This window comes from Vipera ursinii (genome assembly GCF_947247035.1).
Source record: "Vipera ursinii genome assembly, chromosome: 1".
NCBI lineage: Eukaryota > Metazoa > Chordata > Lepidosauria > Squamata > Viperidae > Vipera > Vipera ursinii.
This window is the reverse complement of record NC_139512.1, coordinates 282,350,910-282,373,274: the sequence shown is the minus strand read 5'-3', so window position 1 is coordinate 282,373,274 and position 22,365 is coordinate 282,350,910. Positions and strand designations below refer to the sequence as shown.

The window sequence follows — 22,365 nt, the reverse complement described above, 5'->3', positions numbered from 1 at the left end:
AGCTTATGTTTTGCAAACAATTGTACAATGAAACAATGGGACAAACTGGGACTTCCAAGAATACCCAATTATAAACTTCATGCCTCTCTGAAATCTCCCAAGCCATTTAATCTGAAGAAACTAAATTCTACACAGAATTAAAATACTGTAATTATAAATGCAGCAATATTTTCCAAGGTCTATAGAAACAGTTCACAACTTTTCTGACTTTCCCCTATCAAACAGTTCTTCCTGTATATAAGAGCATCTTGCTGGGCAGATCTCACTGATCTGAACCAGAGGACCAATTTTAAGTAGGAGAAGTGATGAGATTTGCAGATTGCAATATTAACCAGGCTGAAGAACTATGATGCCACAAAGACTTGGAGAGAAATGGCTCAAAGCCAGTTGGCATACATTTTAGTGGGGATTAAAACATGTGACATAGGAAAGGGGAAAAAACATTTTCAGGAGTTTTCTGCAATTATTATTGAAATATTGGCAAGTTAAGTCTATTGTGAATGGAGGTATATTTCTTATAAAAGATGACATTCATATCTATTCTGCGCTTCAGTTGACATTCTATTGTGATCCTTTTTCAGTCAGATAATTTACCATTTTCTCTTAGGTTATTGCAATACCTTCTGCATGTGGCTGCTTTTCTGTTGACACTCTTCCCCAACTGAGTGCCTAAGGAATAGCTTCTGCAAGACAAGCAGGTTCAGGTTTATCTCAGCCTTGAAGGAAAAGCTGTTCCAAAGAGTAAGCACAGCAAAAAGAGGAAGCTGATCCCACTCAGAGTTTTATTACATCAATAGAAAGTCAAACACTCCTACAAATAACTAGGTCTTTTACCATGACAGCCTTTATAGGTAACAAACCAGTATCCTGAGTTGCATCCAAAGGGTTACTGGTAACTCGTGCAGCTCACAAAAATAGCCTTGTTACATAAGTACATCAAGGTGTTTAAAGTTTTGAATCTTGCAGAAATGTCTAAGATTTCTGCTTATTTGAAAGATCATTCACAGGAAAGATATATTTCAGTTTGGAGGAGATGGATAAATTATATTCAGAACAAATATGGGACTAAAAAGTTCCATTTAGCTTATGAGTAGATTTTAGTGGGATATTGTTATTGGTACTTTGTTTGTAGTTATGTTAAATGGGAGTTAAAGCACATTATGAATTTGGTTAATTGTATATTATGCATAATTTTTATTTAGAATATGATTATTGTAACTATAATCCTGTATTTAGCTCTGGGAAGTGGGGGGGGGGAAGTGGGGGGGTTTGGGGTGGGAGGGATTTGGGGATATATTGTAAAATTTTGTTTTTGTAAAACTCTTTAATAAAAAAAGAATAAAAGGTGATCTCCTAATTACATGTGCTGCTGCAATCGGGACCAGTGGCAGTCTTTTGCAAAACACATTGCAATAATCCAAATGAGAGGTGACCAAGACACCAGTGGCTGTCAGTTAGGCTTCCAGGTTTGGGAATGGGCACAGCTGCCCACAGATTTCTGCAAAGGCTCTCTAAGCCACGTCTGCCATCTGATGAATGATCTCACTGAGAAGCCTCCCATGGACATTAAATAGAAATGGGGAGGAACCAAGGAAAGACTTGGCATCTCTATCCATCAACACTGATGTGGACCAATCTTGGAGGAAACTTTTGCCTCCCACTCCCATAGCTTTAGTCAAAGCAAATAGACACCATAATTAAAGGTACAGGAGGCCACCAACAGAGCAAGGAGGGCCAGGATTGATGGACTCCTCCCCTTGTGATCCCACCAGATATTATCAACCAACACAATCAGTGCTGCTTATTTCTTAAGTTTGAAGCCTGGCTGAAAAAGACCCAGAGTCTTCTGAATCCTCAACCCCAAAACCCCAAGAAGGGAATGTTGGAAGTGGATCAGAAATTATGTGACACAGTTGGATGCAGTACTAAATTATAATTAAAACCATTTAAACAATAATCTGCTCACTTAATTGCCATGATAGATGCTTTATATCTTATAAATAGTCATGCAACTTGCCATGCCCCAGAATTAGCAACAATTTACAAGGAGACGCATTAAATTTGCTAATATATCAATGATCATTGTTGAAAATTCATAAAAATGTTTTTTTCCTTTCTTCTGACACATATTTTATTACAACCAAAACTTATGCCAACTGGCTTTGAGCCATTTCTCCCCAGGTCTTTCAAAGCAAACTGTTTATTTTATATACTTGGGTTTAATGAATTGGTACTTGGCTGTGTAGCATCATAGTTTTTGACCCTGGTTAATATTACAATCTGCAAATCTCATCGCCTCCCCTATTTAAAATTGGTCCTTTGGTTCAAATCAGTGAGGTTTGCACAATAGGATGCTCTTAGATAAGAGAAACTCAGAAAAGTAGTTCTTATAGAACCATTACATACACTGTCCTGGTATCTCCCAGGCTCAAATTGAGGAAAAAAATACCCCTTTTTTTTAGCTCAGAAAACAAAAACAAAAAAAAAAACAAAACCAAAACAGATAAGAAAAACTTAGAACTTAACCTGTGTTCTGCTCTAAACAGATTTTTCCGGTTTTTATTTGCCAGTGTTATATTTATGAGCTTCCATTGCAAGCAACCTCCAAAACATGGGCTAAAATATTTGAAAAACAGATGTGTTGTGACTACCATGATGTCTGATACCTTCTTTAACTTGCCACGAATACTTCAAAATGTTATATATTTGTTTGTTTTGTATTTTGTCTTTCCTCCAGGAGTATAATGTAGCACATATTGTCCCACTGCTGTCATAAAAATAACTTTATATGAAAGTTTGAGCTTGAGTTAATTTGGCCCCCAAACACTACCAATCTCCTTGGTAGTCCCACAGCATTTTATATCAAACTAGCCTATGCAAATTATTTTAAGCAATTATTAAGAAATACAGTACTAAGAAATTGCCCAATAAATACCACATGTGAAAGAAAAATAAAAGAGGCTTTCAGGAAATGGAATAATGACAGTCAAATATCACTGCGAGGCTTTGTTGTCTCTTGTTTACAGTAAACTATACCAAGTAAGAGAGTAAAATCCAAGTCTTTACTATATTAAATGGTACTCCCAGGCCATTACTCATAGTCATCTAGTCTAACTGTTGTATAGAAAATGTCCCTTTAAAGATTTGCAGGTATACAGCTGTATTTCAGATAGACGGCATGAATTCTCATGAGTTAAAACACTCATTTAAGCACTCAGCCTATAACCAGCTTGCAAGTTAAGTTCTTTTTTGGTCTTTTGGTTAAACCTGATAAGAAAATTTCCCTATCTTCAGCTCCAGAAAGGAAAAAAGAAAGAAAACAAAAACTACAGTGATGATCAATTCTGAGATAATGTTGCTAAAAAGAAGGGATGTACTTCCATTAGGCCAAGATAAAAGATTGAGCATCACTGTGAGTCTTTTTTGAGGCCTCTTGCTTCCCCCGCCCCTACTTTCTTTGAAGTTTAATATTTTAAAAATAAATATGTAGATTAAAAACGGATTGCACTTCCCACGTGTAGTCCCACATATTGCTCAGAATCTGCTGAAGATGCTGAATTTGTTTTTCTCCCTCACTCCTTATCCATCCATCCCAGGTCACAGCCATTTTAGTCTGATTTGGTATTTAAAAATAAGAAAAGGTTCCAGGTTGAAAGGAAGGCATCATGAGCAAAAATGCAATAGTTACAAGCACACTGGAGCAATCACTGGAGATACACTTACTGTAGCATACATGTTTGTAGGTAGCATTCACAATCAATTGTCCAAATCAATAAATACTATGATGCCTTATGCCGGATATACTTTGTATATGTATAAAGTTTAAAAATAGTTGCTAACTGGACAGAAGATGCTTTCCCAGTAGAATGGCCTCTTTTTGTTCAATTTTTGGTTTATATTAAAACCCAAAATATTAATGTATATGAAATAAGTGAAATTATATTTACTCATCCCACTTTGAACTGTATTAAAGAAAAATAAATGCTTATGGGCTTGAGTAAGTTGATTCAGCAAAAGGCTTCCAATTTTGGCTTAACATGCTGTGTCTACTCTGTACAATATTATGGAGAAAATTACACTTGCTTAGAGTATACTGTTGACATTCAGGATTTGGGATTTAATGTTTAAATCCTTAAAGAAGAAATGTAGAATTTCTAGCCTGCAGGCTAAAAAAAACAGATGTCAGGGATGTTCTGTATGGACTTACCAGCAGATTAGTTCTGCCAGTCCACTACTAAAGTTTTAAAAGTTTTATACAGTAGCACTTATTATTCTATTATGAAACATTATATACTATTTCTTTTAAAAATTAGAGTTACACATTAAAAGCATAGAACTGATCAGAGTTGCAGCTGAAATTGTTACTGAGCTATTCATAATCACCTCAATAACAGTTTCTTAAGTCAGTCTCTAAGAATGAAGAGACATATGTATGCTATATATCTACACATAGGTGGAACTTAATTCCACCTGTGTTCATCACATTACATTTGCTTTCCCAGCCTAGGTGAGATTAAAATCTTTACTTTCCTCCCTTTTACTTGTTTATTATCCTGATTTTGGTACTTTATAAGTAATTTAAAGTGGCAAACAAACATACTCCTTCTTCTTGGTCTCCTCAAGGAACACTCCAACAGTATGTAAAATCTGCAGGAAGATTATCATGTATATTTATTTGTTTATAAACTAGTACACAACCACAGTATAATAACCAAGCAGATAGTTCTGCTAGGCCATTTGGGGAACTGACTCCATTGTGAAGTCACAGTTGTGACTTGGATCCTGTTTCATTGCTTTCAGTGGCAAATGGCAAACACAAACCATTTGTGTTGAATCAACAACCCACACAGCAATAGTTTCCTTTATACTTACCACAGTTTGGAATATGGTTTCAATGGTACTCAGACTCAAGGCAGCATAACAATATTTCAAACATTTTTGCTTAGGAGTTTTAGATATGAAGCCCCTCTTCAAGTTAATTGAATGAATAAACATTTTCCACAAACACCATTTATTATACACTAACCTTGCAGTGGGCGCCCTTTGAACACATCTCTTGTGTTGCTTGGGTGAGCTCTAGCACTGTTATCACACTTCGGCTGTTCGTATCTTAAGGGAGCACAGGAAGAAGAAAAAGCATCAAGCTAATGCTAATTTAATTTAAAAACTCTACCATTTCAACAGCTGTGTGATCACACTGAAGCTTGGCAGAGAGCTTGACTTACTCTCGACTCTAAAATCATAGCCACGCATTTATTCACATGCCAAATAAAGCTCATTCTAAAAATCCATTATTTCATACTATTCTACAAGATAAGAATTCCTGGGCTTTTGCCCTCCTCCAAACCTCTTTTCATGAATGACTTCTAAGTGTTTTATTTCATAAAATTCCACAGGTATTTCCTTGAATAGATGAAACTGTAGCTTAGTTATTCAAGTGGTAACTCAGTGTCAAAACGGTTAATATCTTATGGTACAGTTAGACCTGGACTTACGATCACCATGGCTAAGCAAGGTGGTGGTTAAGTAAGTCATGCTTAATTTTACAATCTTTTTTGCCATGGTAGCTTAATGACTGGTTAGTTGTTGAGCGAATCACGTAATATTTAAGTGGATCCAGCTTTCCCATTGACTTTACTTGTTGGAAGCTAGCTAGGAAGGATACAAATGACAATCACATGATCCTGGAATGCTGCAACCTTGTAAATACATGCCACTTGCCAAGTGTTCACATTTGAACATGTGGCTGTGGGGAATACTGTGATGGTCATAAGTATGAGGATCAGTCATAAGTCACTTTTTCAGTGCCACTGTAACTTTTAATGCTCACTAAACTAATGGTTGTAAGTCAAGGACTACATGTATTATAGAATTACTGCTATTACTGTTACTGGGATTTACTTAAGATGTGCTTCAGATTTCAAGTCAATTCCTCCAGACTCATTGGGACTAGCATTCAGAATTCCCAAAGAGACATAGGGTACCAACATTGAAGGGGCATTTAATACGTAGAAAAAATTGGCCATTCAAAGAAGCGCCACATATCCAAATACTATATTATTCTCAGTCAAAACTGAGATTGATTACCATGATAAAGGCTTTTAAATGTATACAACTCTTGGGGATGTGACTTAGTTCCAGCATCACATATCTGAATTATTTCTAGACATCAAGAATCCAAAGTAATACAGGTAAAGTGGACTTTAATTTTATACTTGTATGCAGTTTTGATATTTAGGATATACTTCATGCCATGCAGTTGATTTTTTTTTCTTTGCAAGTATCTGGGTAAAAGAATGAAAGATGTTTTCAACATATTGCTTATTAATTGGATGGAACTATGCCAGGTAAGTAAAAGTGAAATTGTTCCCAGGAAACAAGAGCATGGCAAATGTTTTTAAATCTCAATTCCCTGAAGTATATTGGGGGCAAAGAGGAAATATCTCATTTCCATATGATATCCAGAGTGTATAATTAAATAAACACTAATTTAGGGGTAATTTATTGGTTTAGCTTTCTGCCATCGTATTTCCTATACTGATGGCAGAAAAATGACTAAAGATGCTAGAAAACTACTTGTATCTAATATATGCATTGTGCTTTATTGTATTTCTTATTTACTTGTGGCAGAGACCTTCTAGTTTTCAAATGCTACATAATTAAATGAATGGCAAAGGGACTGATAATGGGGTCTTTTTTCCATCACATAATGCGGTTTTTCTCAACCTTGGCATGTGGACTTCAATTCCCAGGATTCCATAGGTGGCTGAGGAATTCTGGGTTTTGAAGTCCACATATCCTAAGATTGCCAAGGATGAAAAACACTGATGTAATGACTTTTGAATTTACAAATTGAGCACTAAGAATATTTGAAAATTTCAGTCTTCTAGAATTCCTAGGCAACTGATTTTTTAAAATCTAATCTCTGGGGAACAATGTGACCATCTGCTATACAAAAATGGACCAGACAGAGGGGAGGTAAATGATTTACTCTATATTCCAATGTTTCATTTTCCCTACTGACCTTCCGAACTTTGCACTTTTGTTCTATTTCTGTGTCTGATGTAAAATACGGCTATGGGATTATATGTGATGGAAGAAAAAAATCACAACATAAATATACACATATGGATATATGGGGGAGATGCAGAGTTGGGGGGTTAAGTCTATGTAATGTTAGAAAATGTAATAAAATTTAAGGAGTAGGGGAAAAAACTCTTTCCAGGCCCTTGAAACAAATCACTATGTGTTTTGATACTGTTCTGGTCATGAGAATAATATATTGTTGGGATGAAATAAATAGTCCCTGCCTCCAATGTTCAATTTATCTCCTCATTGTGTGAAAGAAATGAACATTTCTGGAATTGGCTAATAGCCCATCAGATATAAACTGCTTCATGAAGGTGCAATGCAATTTCATGCTCGGCTTAATAGGTGCCTATGAGTGAAAGAGAACCCTTTAGAGTAAGAAGAACAGAAGCTGTTTTGATAGAAAGCTTTGGATGAAGTGGATTGTAATTGCTGTCACATGGCTTTTTTTTAACCAAGTAAAGAATGACAGAAAAGTCTTTGAACTGGGTGCTCTAATGTGGCATGTGGCAAAGAGCCTGATCTCAAATTAATCTGATACGCCAGTCTGCATTCCTTCCCTTTTTCTACTGTCCTTCCGTTTCTCCATTACAATCTGCACTTCATGATTTTACTTTTAATTCTTCCTACAATTCCAGAGTTGTGTTCTATCAAGCAAGATAACCGTCTAAGACTTTTAGATGTTGAACATCTACAGTTCCTAATTGCCTTAGCCAGGCTGGTCAATGGTGCAAAATGCTGGGATCTGTAGTTCAGCAACATCCGGAGGACCATGGACTCCAAAAATCTTGCTTGATGGTATTTTCTGACTAGAGAAAGTAACAACCAGCCAGAAGGAGAGATGAAATATGAGCTTGATTTACAGTATTTATTAAAATTCTGCCCCTGACCTTTTTTCTGGCTGCTGGGTGGCAGGTGGGGGAAGGGGATTTCAAGTGGCAAAAATGTTTTCGATGAGACCCTTAGCTCTGGGAATGGAACACTAACATATAATGCCTTCTGAGCATTGAGTAATTCTGGTTTTGAGCAGAATTAATAGCAGCTGTAGCAACAACAAATCGTGTTGGACCAGTTCTCAGTAAACATGAGAGCTAGAAAATTGTTTTAAAAATGACATAATTAAACTTCTGATAAGACTGCAATGTATTAATGTTTATGGAATATACTGCCTACGTGCCATCAAAATACACCTGGAAATGTGAAGAAATGAGATAAAGGGGAAAATTCACCTTTTTAGTTTTAAGTGTTTCTTAATCTACATAATAATTACCCTTACCATGAATATTCAAAATGTAGTCCAATTTACCAGGTAGTATATTTGGAGTGGAAAACTTTGGTCTTTGAATTATAATTTCCACAATTCCTCATCACAGGTCATATGGTTTCTGCCATATAAACTGTCACAACAAAGTCTATAAGAGCCCTCAGGCTACCTTAAAAGTGTAAGAAACACAGGCTCTTGTTATAGCAGGCTGACATTTCCAGAACAAAAGAGGCAAGTATAAAGAAGAAATAGAGGGATCAAATTAGACTCACTGATTCACTCAGTTTAGAGTTGTTGATTTTGTCTTTGCAGAGTCTCCAATTACAATCATTCTAAGTCCTATTTGGAGATGTAGGGAATTAAACATAAACTATGCTACTGCCGTACAGCCCTTCCTCAACTGGAATTGTGAGTGTGAGCAGATATTCTACAGTTTACTCTCCAAAGCATTGTTTTGCATGAACTGCTTTTCAAACTATTTGTGCTTGTATCAAGCTAAACACACTGCATTAGTTCCTGGTGAGCTTCCATACAAGCATTCCTAAAGACGCCAAGCCCACACTGTTGCTTTTGGAAAGTGATATTTTGTCTGCTTTGTCTGCTAAATAAGGCTCTCAGCTCTTTCCTCTGCTTCTGGCTCAGTTGAAACTTATGAACTTCAACTTACTGTTTAACAGCATATTAAAAATATTGTTCTCCTTTCTACTAGTTCCAGCAGTGCTGCACCATGGGAGATTAATCATGTGAAAATGGGCTGAAAGAACCATTTCTGTGAGAAAGTAGAAATATCTTTCTGACACTACATTTCTTTTCATATAGTATATGGATGCTGGTAGAACTGATTTTTTTTCCACCTACTTGACCCATTCCTCTTCTTGTGTTGTCCCTTTTTGCAATATAAAAGGCTTCACAATCTTAAATCTTTTCACATCAACTCTGAAGTTTGTAAAGGTTATCCCAACTTTATAGTAGAGAGCTAAATTCAGAAACAGTGATTTCCACAAAAACATATTAAGAGCCCAATAGTGAGTAAAGATTTGAATTAATAACAAAGCTGAAGCCCCTGACTTTATTACCCTCCTGGTTTGATAGTTGCTTAGTAACATCACTAGAGCTACCTTGCTTTTAAGCCTGCTAATAATTAATGAGAAAAATCCTATGAACTAGAGCAGAGGGTCTTCAAACTTGGCCCTTTTATGACTTGTGGACTTCAACTCCCAGAATTCCTCAGCCAGTGTGTTGAAGTTGAAGTTGAAGTCCACAAGTCATAAATGTCCAAGTTTGAAGCCCCATGAACTAGAGCCAGATTTAGAGATAATTACCATCCATTATTTCTTGGTCTTTACAGAAGGAGTTAAAAAAAATTATGCTTAATTTAGGCTTTTTCAATGGTCTTAGTGATGTTTTTATTATTTATATGGGGTGTCAAACTGCCAGCCTGTGGGCCGGATGCATCATCCAGAAGCCATGTCCTCCCCATTGCCGGCAATGGAAAAATAGTCCCGATACGTCACGTGACATCGCGAGTTTGAGATTGTGAAATAAATTATTGGTTTAAATCTGAATAAAACTACTGCAAATAATGGTGATGTAATCAGAATTTGTAGTTGGGTAGTAAGAACACTTTCTACACTTTCAGTGACAAGTTTGCCATTATTTTAATGGCTCATGACTATTCCCTTAGTCTTAATTGCTATATATATGCATGTGTTTGTTCCTAATTGTCCCTCTTTCTTAGAAAAGGGTCCAGATAAGAATCTGTTATTGTATGACTTCTCCAATGAAGATCTCTTACCTTGTTGATGTACCAGGAATAGGGCGTCCTGTATCAACAAGGACACACCAACAATATCCTGTGGAGGGGTGACACTGTACTGGTTTATAAAGCCCACCATTAGCACACTCTGGAATGAATACGTTATCTTTCTGGGGCTGTTTAGCTTCTTCTAATGCTGACTGGAGTTCTTGATCACATGACGCTGCTGAGAAAAAATAGTAATACAATTATGGATATTGCCTGTGCACAGATTGACTTATTGATAAATTAGCCATGAACCAATGGGAAACATAGTTTTGGAGTATGATACGATTAAACTTTCCTTCTAACTATGTCAATATACTAAAAATGAATGGAGAGTATTGGAAGGGCATGCGCAAAAATAGAAGATAGAGTTGAATATTTTTATTCAGGTCAAAAATCCTTGGACAACAGAATTTTTGGCAGGGGAAATGTCCCACTCAGTATCTTGTGTATGATGCATTGAGAGCACAAACTTTATTCAGACCAAGCAACAAAACTAAGATTTCTCTTCCTATCAGTTGTCTTCACTGGTTCTTACTGGGGGGAGAGGGGCTTGAAAAGATCACTCAACTGGCTTCATTCCTAAAATGAGACTAGAACTCACAGTTCCCCAGTTTGTCGTGCCTTAGTCAATATGCCAAACTATCTCTCAATTATATAAGGAAAAGTTGTAAAAACGTTTGTAAAAAGTTGTCAGACAAATCCCTCATCTAAAAATTAAATAAATGCTATTGGATCTAGAAGGGATTCTGTTGAGAAATCCGATAGGAAGTTGATTCCTTAGGGGTTGCTAGTAACTCAGGACCAGCTTCACTGTTATAGCGGGAGCTACAGGTGCCCTTTGACTTAACATCTGGCCACTTAGCTACCATCTGAAGTTGCAACTGACCTGAAAAAGGGGACTTGTGACCCAAACATGAAGCTCCAATAGTCAGGTCCCTTCTGCAATCATGGGATGAAACTCTGGGTGTTCAGCATTTATGGTTTTTCAACAAAAAAAAGCACTTCTAGTTTTCAGCAAAACTGCCCTTATCAATTTTGGATTTGTTTAACTGCAAAGATTCACTTAATGACTGCCACATGGGAGCCAGGGGCAAATTCTTCAGGACTTTCTGGAATAATTTGGATGGCAAAAAGAGCTAATGAGAGAAGGACTTACTTATATTAGGAAGGAAGGAAGGAAGGAAGGAAGGAAGGAAGGAAGGAAGGAAGGAAGGAAGGAAGGAAGGAAGGAAGGAAGGAAGGATTAATTGCTAATATTTAATAGCTAATTATTCAAAATTTATCGCCTTTGTCGATTAGGAGCTTTATTGAGGCCAACTGGAATGCTGGTATCTCCACTATCACTTATATGTGCCTTCCTGCCCAGATGAATACAATAAACAAATTTCATTAATAATTTATCCATAAAAACTTATAATTATAAAATCTTGCCATCTTATATATGGGATTATAACACTGTCTACAAAGTAGAGCCTTTGAAAATGATTTATGACCTAAAACATTTTAGAATTTAAATTCTCCAAACCTATGTTTATTTCTGGTTGTCCTGGAATTCAATTACAATTTTATATCTTCTTATAATATCTCTGCATATCTATGTTTATTCTAGGTTTGAATTAGGTTAAATATAATACATATTCATGTGTAAAACTCTTCCACTCTTTTAACATTAAGAAACTTGTTTTGTAAACCACAGACATATTTTTTTCTTTAACCACATCCACATGGCATGTTCACACTAATCTGAGAATCAAAAGCTGTTTTTCCCTATCTTTGTGTTTGTGTATGTGTGTGTGGTTCTGGTTGTGGTTGGCACATCTATGTTGCTTTTGTTTCAACAGACTGCATTACCAATATTTTAGGAACTGAATTCCTTCTGAAAATTGTGGGTTTTTAAAGTCAAATTCTATCTCTGAAAGTTTTTTCAGATATTTTATGTTTACTTTAGTGGGCTTATAAACTGAGTAGTGTACATTCCAACTTCCTTAAATTGAGTCAAAAACAATACAGTACTGTATAAAGAGATGAAACATAATAATTCAACCTACAAACATCCATATAAACAAAAGAATCAAAAATCTTTTCACTACCAAAGAGTAGATTACAGTGTTCCAACATCAAGGTGTGAGAGAATGACCATGTTTTAATGGTTTTCCTAAAAACGAGGAGGGAAAGGACCATCTAAATATCTGGCAGGATGTTATTCTGACAAACAGGGATGGCACTAAGGTGGCTTCCCTCTGTGGTCCTGGAGATATCATTCCTTAGGTGAAAAGACCAGGAAGAACTCTACTGTGATTGGATGGGGATCATGTTAAATAGGAAGCTCTTGTTGGCTGGGGACATATTAGGAATAGGCAGTCCGACAGATGCTAAGTCCCAAGCAACAGATTTAACATCTAAGCACTTCCAAACACCCAGAGACATTTCTCAGCAGCATCACTTTTTCAGTCTGGGGTTGAGATGTAAGGTGGAGTAGCATTAGTTTTTTGATGAATATGTGTTTGTGGATCAACTTGTCCAATGGCTTCATGTATATGTTCAATAGAAATGGGGAAAGAGGAAAGAATCCAGCAGAGAAAGCATGTTACAGGTTCCATCCCTTATTATATTTGGCAGGCTCTAAGCATGGGCCTTTTTTTTTTTGCTGTGGTGGTCACACTGTGGAATATTCTCTCCCCCACCCCCAAGGTGGAATCTTCTCCTTCCTGGAAGTGAGGTTGGCCTTGTTGAGCTTCTGGAAGTCACTCAAGACCTGGTTATGTCAGCAGGCCTAAGGACCCCAGGAGATAAGTAGTAAGGTGCTCTGCTATTTTTTAACATCCCTTCCTTCTGTTGTTTTTTGTTTTAGCTTAGTTTTTATATATTTTGAATTATTAACAGGTTTTAGCTGTTGTATGTTGCCCAGAGTCACTTGTTTATGAGTTGAGTGACAATGTAAATTGATTTAAATAACAAATATACTCCATTTTCTGTCTGAAAGTCACATCCCCTGACATTTTAGAAAGGCAGAAAATCCTGGAAATGTGATAAAGCTAATGCATTACAGCTATTTTCACAATGTACATAAAAGGCATTGTGCGGCATCTAGAAGCAGCTTGCCTCGCAATAAAGCTTTATTTGGATAAACATGAAATACCGAAAAGAGTCAGTAAAACACATTTGTTCAAATGTAATACAAAAGTCTTAATAATGTAGAAATGAATACTTTCTGCTGTAATTGTTCTTATTATAAGATTAAAAGCTTGATTTGTCTTGCTAGGAAGGTATTTCCTGCCCCTTGTGATCTACAATGAATTCTTTCACCTTGGATGGTCCATAGAGTCAAGAAATGGCATGTTTTTGGAAGCTGGAGGAGATGTTTAAACTGAGTTTGGCATTCTAGACAAGCTTGATCTGCACATTTTTCATTTTGTGTTCAAGCAGCAGAAAGCAGGTTCTTGTTTTAGGGGTGGGGAAGAAGGTTGACTTTGGGAGAAGGTTGGTTGACCTACTTGTATGCCTTACAGCTCAATAAGTTTCTGGTCTGCAGGCACTGGACAAGAGTCTTGAATACGTTGAAAACTGGATGCTTTTGTATTATAATAAATGCAAGTATCATGACATTATTTTGTTTCCAAGACTGGGGGATACCCCACCCAGATTCCAGGAGAAAAAAAAATGTAGAACTTACAGATATAGATGAACATCACCATCGCAACCCTATTCCCCACATCACATCAGGCTAAACTATTTTACAAGTAAGTTATATTCTATTTAGCTATCCCAACAGCAACAAACTAGGTATAACTACATATGGCTTTTTTGTCCTTTTTGGAAGACTCCCCTCCTAATCTCTAAAGACAGCATCACTTTCTGGAATGTGAATGTAGTGATAATGAACTTTCTCAGCAGTGAAATGAAGGAATCGTTTTTTAAAAAATGTTGTCTTTTGCCCCCTTTGTGTTAAGAGAGCCAGACTACTGCCCAAAGCTCAGCAACTTCAAATCCGACTTTCTGGATTGTTTTGTTGTTGTTGTTGTTGTTGTTGTTGAATTTACCAATAGCTGGTACTATGCACAAAGCAAACCATCTTCTGAGCCAGCTGTCAACATTTCTGCATTAAGCTAGGGAAACCTGGGTTGAAAACTGAGCTCCAAAATGCAAAATAAATAATATGGTATTTCCTTTTAAGTGCCCCTGAGTCATTATTCTCTCATTTACTCCACTAAATTGATGTAGAGAAATTACACAGAAGCTACAGTTTGGGTGACATCTTAAGGCAGACATGTCAAACACAAGGCCCGGGGGCCAGATCCGGCCCACGAAGTGGTTTCATGCAGCCCGCGAAGCCATCCTGGAAACAGTGCCCCCACTGCCTTGGCCCTGGCCCAGAGACCCTCCTTCTGCCAGAGACCCTCAGATCTGTCCCACTCCTGCCCAGGCCCCCATAGGCACCCTTGATGCAAACGATGTAGAGCTGGCCATGCCCACCCTGTAGGCACTCTAGTCACGCCCACCCAGTAGGCCACGCCCACCCTGGCCACACCCACCTGGGCCCCTGAGGGCAACCGCAATGCTGATGCGGCCCTCAATGAAATTGAGTTTGACACCCCTGTCTTAAGGGTAAACCAAAGATCCTACTACAACCGTATTTTGAAAGAGTAAGTCATACTAGCTTTTGCTAGACTCTTCGGACCATTCAGAGCTATCTTTCCTGACAAAGCTTGGAAATTAATTTTTTAAACTTGATACTTGGACTGAAATGGGTGGCTGGTTCTGGCATCTTTCTCAGCCCAGAAGTAAGGGTGAGCCAGGAAAGCAAAAAAAGCCAATAAGAATGCCAGTAGATTATTTCCTTAGTGCTTCAGCAATTTTTAATATACTCCCATGAAGTTTGCTTTTTGCATGGTTATAATTGGCTCCAATGGCTCAGTTTTTCTTTTGGCTCCTGCTGAAAACACAGATCCACAGCTTGGCTGTGTCTTAGTCTGTGAGCAAAATAAGGGCAATCTAAAGGGGAAAAAAACATTCAACTATTCCATTATTAACTATAAAGAAAGAGGAACTTTGTGTCCTGTATTCAGGATAATGTTTCACATGGTCCATGTATATAAAACCCTATATCGGGGTGAATTAAGGTGGCTTTTTCTAGTATGAGTAACTTGGCCTAAATTCTTTGAGCAAATGATTATTTTTAACAAAGCATATTGCCATAATAAATAAATGTACTATGTTATAAATTAGGGCAGCACCAACTATCCAGAAGGAATGTTTCACAAAACTAGCTTTCACAAGTAAATCATGTTAAAGCAGCTACATTCCCTAGAGGACTCAGCACAGCCACCTTAGTGGATGTCCTGAGTGGATGCCTCCATGTATGTGCAGCCATTGCTGCTTTGCTTTGCTGTCAATCCCAGGAGAAGTTGATGATGGGAATACAATTGAGGAAAGCAGGTGCATAAGTTTGCCAATGCAGGTGGCTGCTGGGATATCCAGAGGAGACAGTCAAAAAGGTCACGGTGGAAGGCCATGTAATTGGCACCTCGTACTTTTTCTACCTGAATTATGCACATGTTAAAAGGGATGATGCTTTGATTGCACAGTCACACTTTTGATTTTTTTGACCCCTCCCACAAATGGCTCAGGCTGGCTGCTATGCTTAGAGGAATGGTTCTTCAGGTTTGCTAACTTGTTTTGCAAAGTATCTCTGGTGAATGTCTTGCCCAATCCTATTACATATTTTGGACATCTTTTTCTTAAGCATAAGGACAGCTGGTGAATGTCCTTATGTTTAAATGTTGCAATATTCACTTATCACTTCTGTTTGTATCCATTTGGAACTTCTATTTCATGAAAAGTGCATTCCAGAGTTTGGGTAGGTTATCAGATCCATTTTCTAGAGCACTCTAGTCAAATACCATGGTGTTTCTTTCCTGAACATCCCACCTGCAAGATGCTTTATCTCTCCTCAGCTGCCCTCCACAATCCTAAATTCTAAATCAACTGTCACCAAGAAGAGGCAGTAGAGAGCCATTTCTCAATAGGTTATGGAAATTCTGCTATGGCAGCTTCATTAAAGCAAAAGGTGGTTTGTTTTCAAAACAGGAGCACTTTTAGTTTATCTTTTCTGCTCAGGTACAGGGAAGATTGATTCAGATATTCAGCTCGGAAACATATGCATGCATACTTCTTGGAAGATGGAAGAGGATTCCTTTAAAAGGCCAATTCAAAATAACTGATATGTGGGGGGGTTTTTTTAAAAAAAGCAATACAAACATCCATTTAAACAAAACCTGAATTCTTCGTCTCCATTTATCACCATCATAACTATGAACTGTGGTGCTGATATGCAAACTATTAAACATAGTGTGCGAGGTTGCCCATCACATGGATTCTCTGATTCCCTGCATGGAGCAATGCCAGAGGCTGAATTGGACATCCAGTTATGCGGCCACCACCATACTCCCGTAGAAATGTTGCGGGTTGCATTTATATATTTATTTCTCTTCTGTCATGTTCTCATCATACTCTAAATAATAAATAACCATGAAAAGCTCCTGTATGAGACAGTCGCTTTACAAGAGCTATCTGTAAAAAAATAAAATAAAAATCAATGCATGGGACAGTCTCAAGTTAGCAAATGGCCGTAATCCTAGCTTATCCTGGGCATGTCTTTAGATAAAAATAAGTGCAGGATTCAAAAGGGGTTTATTTAGATTTACTTAACTAAATATGTTTTATTGAAACTCATGGATCTGTTTTCAGCAGAAGGAAATAGACAAACAGTATCTTTTGCTTCACTGATCTTCCAGTGAATGCCCGATGATAAATGATGCTGTACTTGACTGCAAAGAGAGCTTCAGCTAATTTCTAGACATGAACCCATGGCTCTTCAGTCTTGTCTCTTTTTCCTTCACCTCACACAGAAGTGAGAATAGAAAAGGACCTGTGTATCTCCCTTTCTAAATTTCTAACTGCTTCACAGTTGTTTGTACTGTGGCCTGTTGTAAAGTGCATGTTGTCTATGTATTGAGGTTTGGTGGTTTTCTTTAATAATCAAAAAGGCTAAAAATCCAAACTAGCATTTCCTTCTATGGGAACATTAGGATCCTGGCTTCCTTTAAAACATGAGATATCTATCTCGCCAACTAAAATTAGGCAGAATAACAGAAAGAAGCTTGGTAAAACTGTATATAAGTTCAGCCCAAGTCTCTGACATGATTATTTTATCGGACTTGGAAGGAATTCAGACACTTTTACATCTTTCACTGGCCACAAAAATGTCTCATATCAATGAAAACAGTCCAGATAAATAAACAGTAAGTGATCTGTTTTGCAAGGAAGCCGTGGCTTAAATCATGAAAATGGCTGGTTTTTTCCCAAGCCTTTTTCCTGAGAGGCATATTACCGTAATACTGTTTAGCCTGTTTGCAATAAATTCTGGTTTCTTTTGGGCCTCATCTTGTCTTGCCCTCTGTTCGCACACTTAATCTGAACTCTTGTGTAACAAGAAAGAAAAGTCCAAATTGCCTAGTTTTTTGGCTGGATAATTCAAATAGAAACTAATTCTAAGAAGTGGTTAATTTTTTCAGAAAAGCAGTGTCAAAGCAATAATAAGACTGGCCCTCAGTCCCTTAATAAGGCTTTTTTTTATTACAGTTAACAAAAAATAGCCTAAAACTGGTCCTTGATATATATTTCATCATACACTGTCCTACCTACTGGAAAAATTAAAATGTATGGCTTTAAGAGTTCAAGATTCCATTTTGATACAGAGAATTAAGACAAAAATTACTAATATAATTACTGTGATATATTTTGACAATAGAAGCAATTCAATTAAAGAGATGCTTTCCTTGCTGGATCCGTTGGATCTGCTTTCAGGGATACAAACTAACTTCTTAAAACCTCTAGCCACACTTTAAAATGTACATCTGAAGTGCTGTTAGAGTGTTGCTCTCTGTTCAACTTTCCTAATGAAAAAATATTTATTTTTTATTTATTTTATTTTAATTCCATTTATATCCCGCCCTTCTCCAAAGACTCAGGGCGGCTTACAAGCTTAGCAGTAGCCTTCATTCTATGTATATGCCTGCTTATTAGGGCTTTCATACACCCCCCAAGCGGCATTATTACAAAGTCAGCTTAATTGCCCCCAACAATCTGGGTCCTCATTTTACCTACCTCGGAAGAATGGAAGGCTGAGTCAACCTTGAGCCTGGTGGGATGCGAACCTGCACTAATTGCAGGCAGCTGGTGTTACTTAAGGAGGCATTAGCCCACTGCTCCACCAAGGCTCCACCAATATAACTTTGGTTTAGAAAAAAAGATTAATTAATGTTAAAATTCCAGATGCACATTGTATAAAAGGTGCTTATTTTTCACTCTGTTGGGTAGTAACAATTTGATGAAGTCTTTGGACCCAGCTTTACAAGTTTTAACTTCATACATCATACAAGGGCAAAAGAGATTCCCTATTTAGTTGAACTAAATTAAGGTAAGTCTTCTAAAGGTAATAGCCAGGTACTAAAATAATCATACCTTTAATGTCATTTTCTAGCTTCTAGCAAACTAGCAAATAAAAAAAAAAACTTATGAGTGTTTCTTTGCTTACAAGAACAATTCTGAAATCATGCTGAAACTGTAAAACTGTAAAACAGAAGAAATATTGTAGAACATCAATAAAACTAAGTAGATAACTATATGTCACATCACATTGCTCTCCTCCGATTCATTGGATTTCCATCCCTACAACTAATGGAATTGAAACTCAAAAATACTTACAGGGATCAAAATCCACTGCATCTGGAAGGCATCGGTTCAAAAAAAAAACCTTGCTTCTGTGTCAGAATCATTGTGAAAGAAAACTGGCTAAACGTCTTTGGGAAATGTTTGTTTTTTCTTTTTTAAGTAAAATTTGAAGCAAACAAATAGGGTCATTTCCAAAGCATCATGGTACAGTTAAAAATAATGTGCCGTGTACAATTGCAAGGCAAGTACTTCCTTTCAGTACTGATGCCATGAGAAAGTAAAATGGCTACTGCAGCTTTATCATTGGCAGCTCTTTGGTAATCAGGCCAACTATGGTTCTTACCCTCTGCCATCCGTGCTAGCTATCATATAATTGTTTTGCAAAAGAGTCCAGTTCTCAGTAGAGAGCTAATACTGGTAGAAGGAAAAAAAGCAGAATTAATAGAATTCAGAAACCTTGCACAGTCCCCTTTAAGATTCCATGATGCTTGCTTTATTAACTATTTATTTTAAAGCTATAAACAAAATGATGTAGGATTGCTTTTATGGGTATCATCCCTCCCTGTTAACTTTCAAACAAACAAGGGTGACTTATTTGACAAATGAATATTGGAATCGCTTGCTTCAGCTTTGCTTCTTCTCTACCGCATAGCATGCACAGACGTTTGTGTATTTTATAATTTGTCCACACAACTAACTTATTCAGCATTCACTTGTCAAAGCATTACTTAGTTCAGACTTTCCTCCATGAGATGATAGCTATTTACTTATTTAATTAATTAATTTTGCAAGCTAAAGAGGCAGCCTCATGTCCGACTTTAACCAATCATTTGTTTCAATATTTATTTAAGGAAAGAAAGTTGGATGAAGGTGAAGAATTCTTTTCCAAATGAGAGTACATCAATACAAGCTAGATATCACTATCACCCATTGTTGTTGTTGTTAGTTGCGAAGTCGTGTCCGACCCATCGCGACCCTATGGACAATGTTCCTCCAGGTCTTCCTGTCCTCTACCATCTGCTGGAGTCCATTTAAGCTCACACCTACTGCTTCAGTGACTCCATCCAGCCACCTCATTCTCTGTCGTCCCCTTCTTCTCTTGCCCTCAATCTTTCCCAGCATTAGGCTCTTCTCCAGTGAGTCCTTCCTTCTCATTAGGTGGCCAAAGTATTTGAGTTTTAGCTTCAGGATCTGGCCTTCTAAAGAGCAGTCAGGGTTGATCTCCTCTAGGACTGACCGGTTTGATCGCCTTGCAGTCCAAGGGACTCGCAGGAGTCTTCTCCAGCACCATAGTTCAAAGGCTTCAATTCTTTGGCGCTCAGCCTTTCTCATGGTCCAACTTTCACAGACATACATTGCAACTGGGAAGACCATAGCCTTGACTATACGCACTTTTGTTGACAGGGTGATGTCTCTGCTTTTTAGTGTGCTGTCTAGATTTGCCATGGCTTTCCTATCACCCATACCTTTGGATAAGATTCAATGTTTCTATCATTTGTCAAGAGCTGACTGGGTTCAGATTTGTAAGCATGGATTTCCACTATCAAAATGAAGCAGTAGCCCCTCTCTCTCCTCTCCGAAATTGGCTTGCTCAAACTTCCATCCTTTCAGAGAAGATTTCTGGGATGAAACGGTAGGAGACTATTTCCTTAATGATAAATAGATTCTTTTGGATTCCACTCTGTATTTCAGCTGAAATATAAGCCTTTCCTGGCTTTTGACAGATCTCTGATGCTTTTCTGATTTTCAATCTAAAGATCTAATAAATTGTGAAAACCAACATAACTTACGTATGAAACTCAAAAGGCACTCTGTTTTAGACTGAAGCTGCAGAAAAATCATATAGTGTAATTAAAAATAGTTTAGACAAGATTACTATCTTTTGACATTAAATTAATGTATGCTATTACAAAAAGAGACTGGCCTTGCGAAAAAGCAGGCACACATGTCAACCGTGGGGATTCCATAAAATCCTGGAACATCCTGAACAGAAATTGTATCATTTGGATGTTAAACAGAACAGCTTTAAAAAGTTTTAGGGTGGGAAGGTTTTTATTCCTGGTGGGAGGCAGAGTCAAGGGATGCCAGAAAGCAGACTTTGGAAGTATTTTGAACTATTAGGTAAAATTAAAAGTTAAAAAGAAAATGCTCATAAAATGGGACTTTTGAAGATAGTAGAAATATTGCAATGCATATATTTTTTGTGAACTGAAACTAAGCAAGACCAGGGAGGTCTGGAAAGGCTTATCTATTTGCACAGGACAAGCAAGTAGAGGAGACATAAAGCAAACATATTTATGTTATACACCATTTTAGTGCTGAGGAGAATAAAGCAAATACTCAACAAGAGTTGCTTGCATGTCCAAGATTCTACCAGCTACTCTTTTTTTAATATTCACACAAAAAGTGAGTGGGGAAAAAATTGCAGGACAGTTCAGTATACACTGTATCTTCTCAGAGGGAAGTCCTACTGAGTTTGGAAAAAATAATTTTTAAACTTCAAGTAGGTACAGCAGCTTTTCCTGAGTAGGCATTCTCCAAATAGCTCACAGTTAAACTCAAGCGATTCCCTAGCCATATGTTTTTTTCTGGGCATTAAGGAGCTCAAATGTGCCAAAAGTGCTTTTAAAAGGCAATTCCCTTGAAAAGCTGAGAACTGAAGAAACTTCTTGGATGAGAAGCAAAACATCTTCAAGAAAAAAGCAACAACACAAGAACATCCAGATGCCTTTTGAAAAGGACCTTTGGAACAACCCCGACCTGGATGATTGAGAATCTCCAGTAAATCAGGCAATTTGGGATTTCTGCCTAAAGGGTGAGAGATTGTTTAGCAAAGATGGCCATGAGATACCACGAGATGGCTAATGAACACAAGGCTGCAGAATCATGAGAGGTGACTTACAATAGATACGAGGAGTTTCAGATTGGAAACTATCACTCTACAGAGTAGGAATTGTTTTAAGCTTCAGTCAGGAAACAGGTAAGGACTCCTGTCCTGCCCTAACCCGTGACACCAGGTCCCCATTTACCACTTATCAAACCTGAAATTTATTTACCCATCCATGAGGTATATCGTGCTATGGGTAAGAAAAGCTACTGTAGGTTGGAGATATTTTCAGAAAAGCAAAATTTTTGTCTTCTAGGCTGGCTGAATGGTCTTCAGTTTGATGATACCTTATTGAGGAAGCAATTTTCAAGGAAAATCATTTATCGAGCCCAGTACATTCTGGCAAACTGTAGGCACAATTAAACCTTCATTTTCATCACTCTGTATTCTGTTACAGGCACTCATTGCTTCTTGAAAAGTCCTTTGCCACAGTGTGCTAGGTGTAATAAATTACCATCTGACACTGCGATTTGCTCTCACCTTTTTTTCAACACTGATTTTCTCTGTTTCAAGGACAAGAATCATAATAGTTTTGATTTCTTTTCTCCTTACTGTTACAAAACTGCCCTTTTAAACTCTTTGTTATAG

The 22,365-nt window shown here is 37.4% G+C and overlaps 1 protein-coding gene across 1 annotated transcript in view; it reads right to left on the bottom strand.

Annotated features, from left to right (window-relative positions):
- The window catches only part of SMOC2 (SPARC related modular calcium binding 2), a 132,359-nt gene that overhangs the window by 29,677 nt on the left and 80,317 nt on the right, over nt 1-22,365 (bottom strand). The window contains exons 8-9 of the mRNA XM_083366394.1: nt 10,149-10,335; nt 5,027-5,109 (exon numbers count right to left, since the gene is read on the bottom strand). Coding sequence (XP_083222520.1) covers nt 5,027-5,109; nt 10,149-10,335 — 270 coding nt within the window. The remainder of the gene's footprint in view (nt 1-5,026; nt 5,110-10,148; nt 10,336-22,365) is intronic.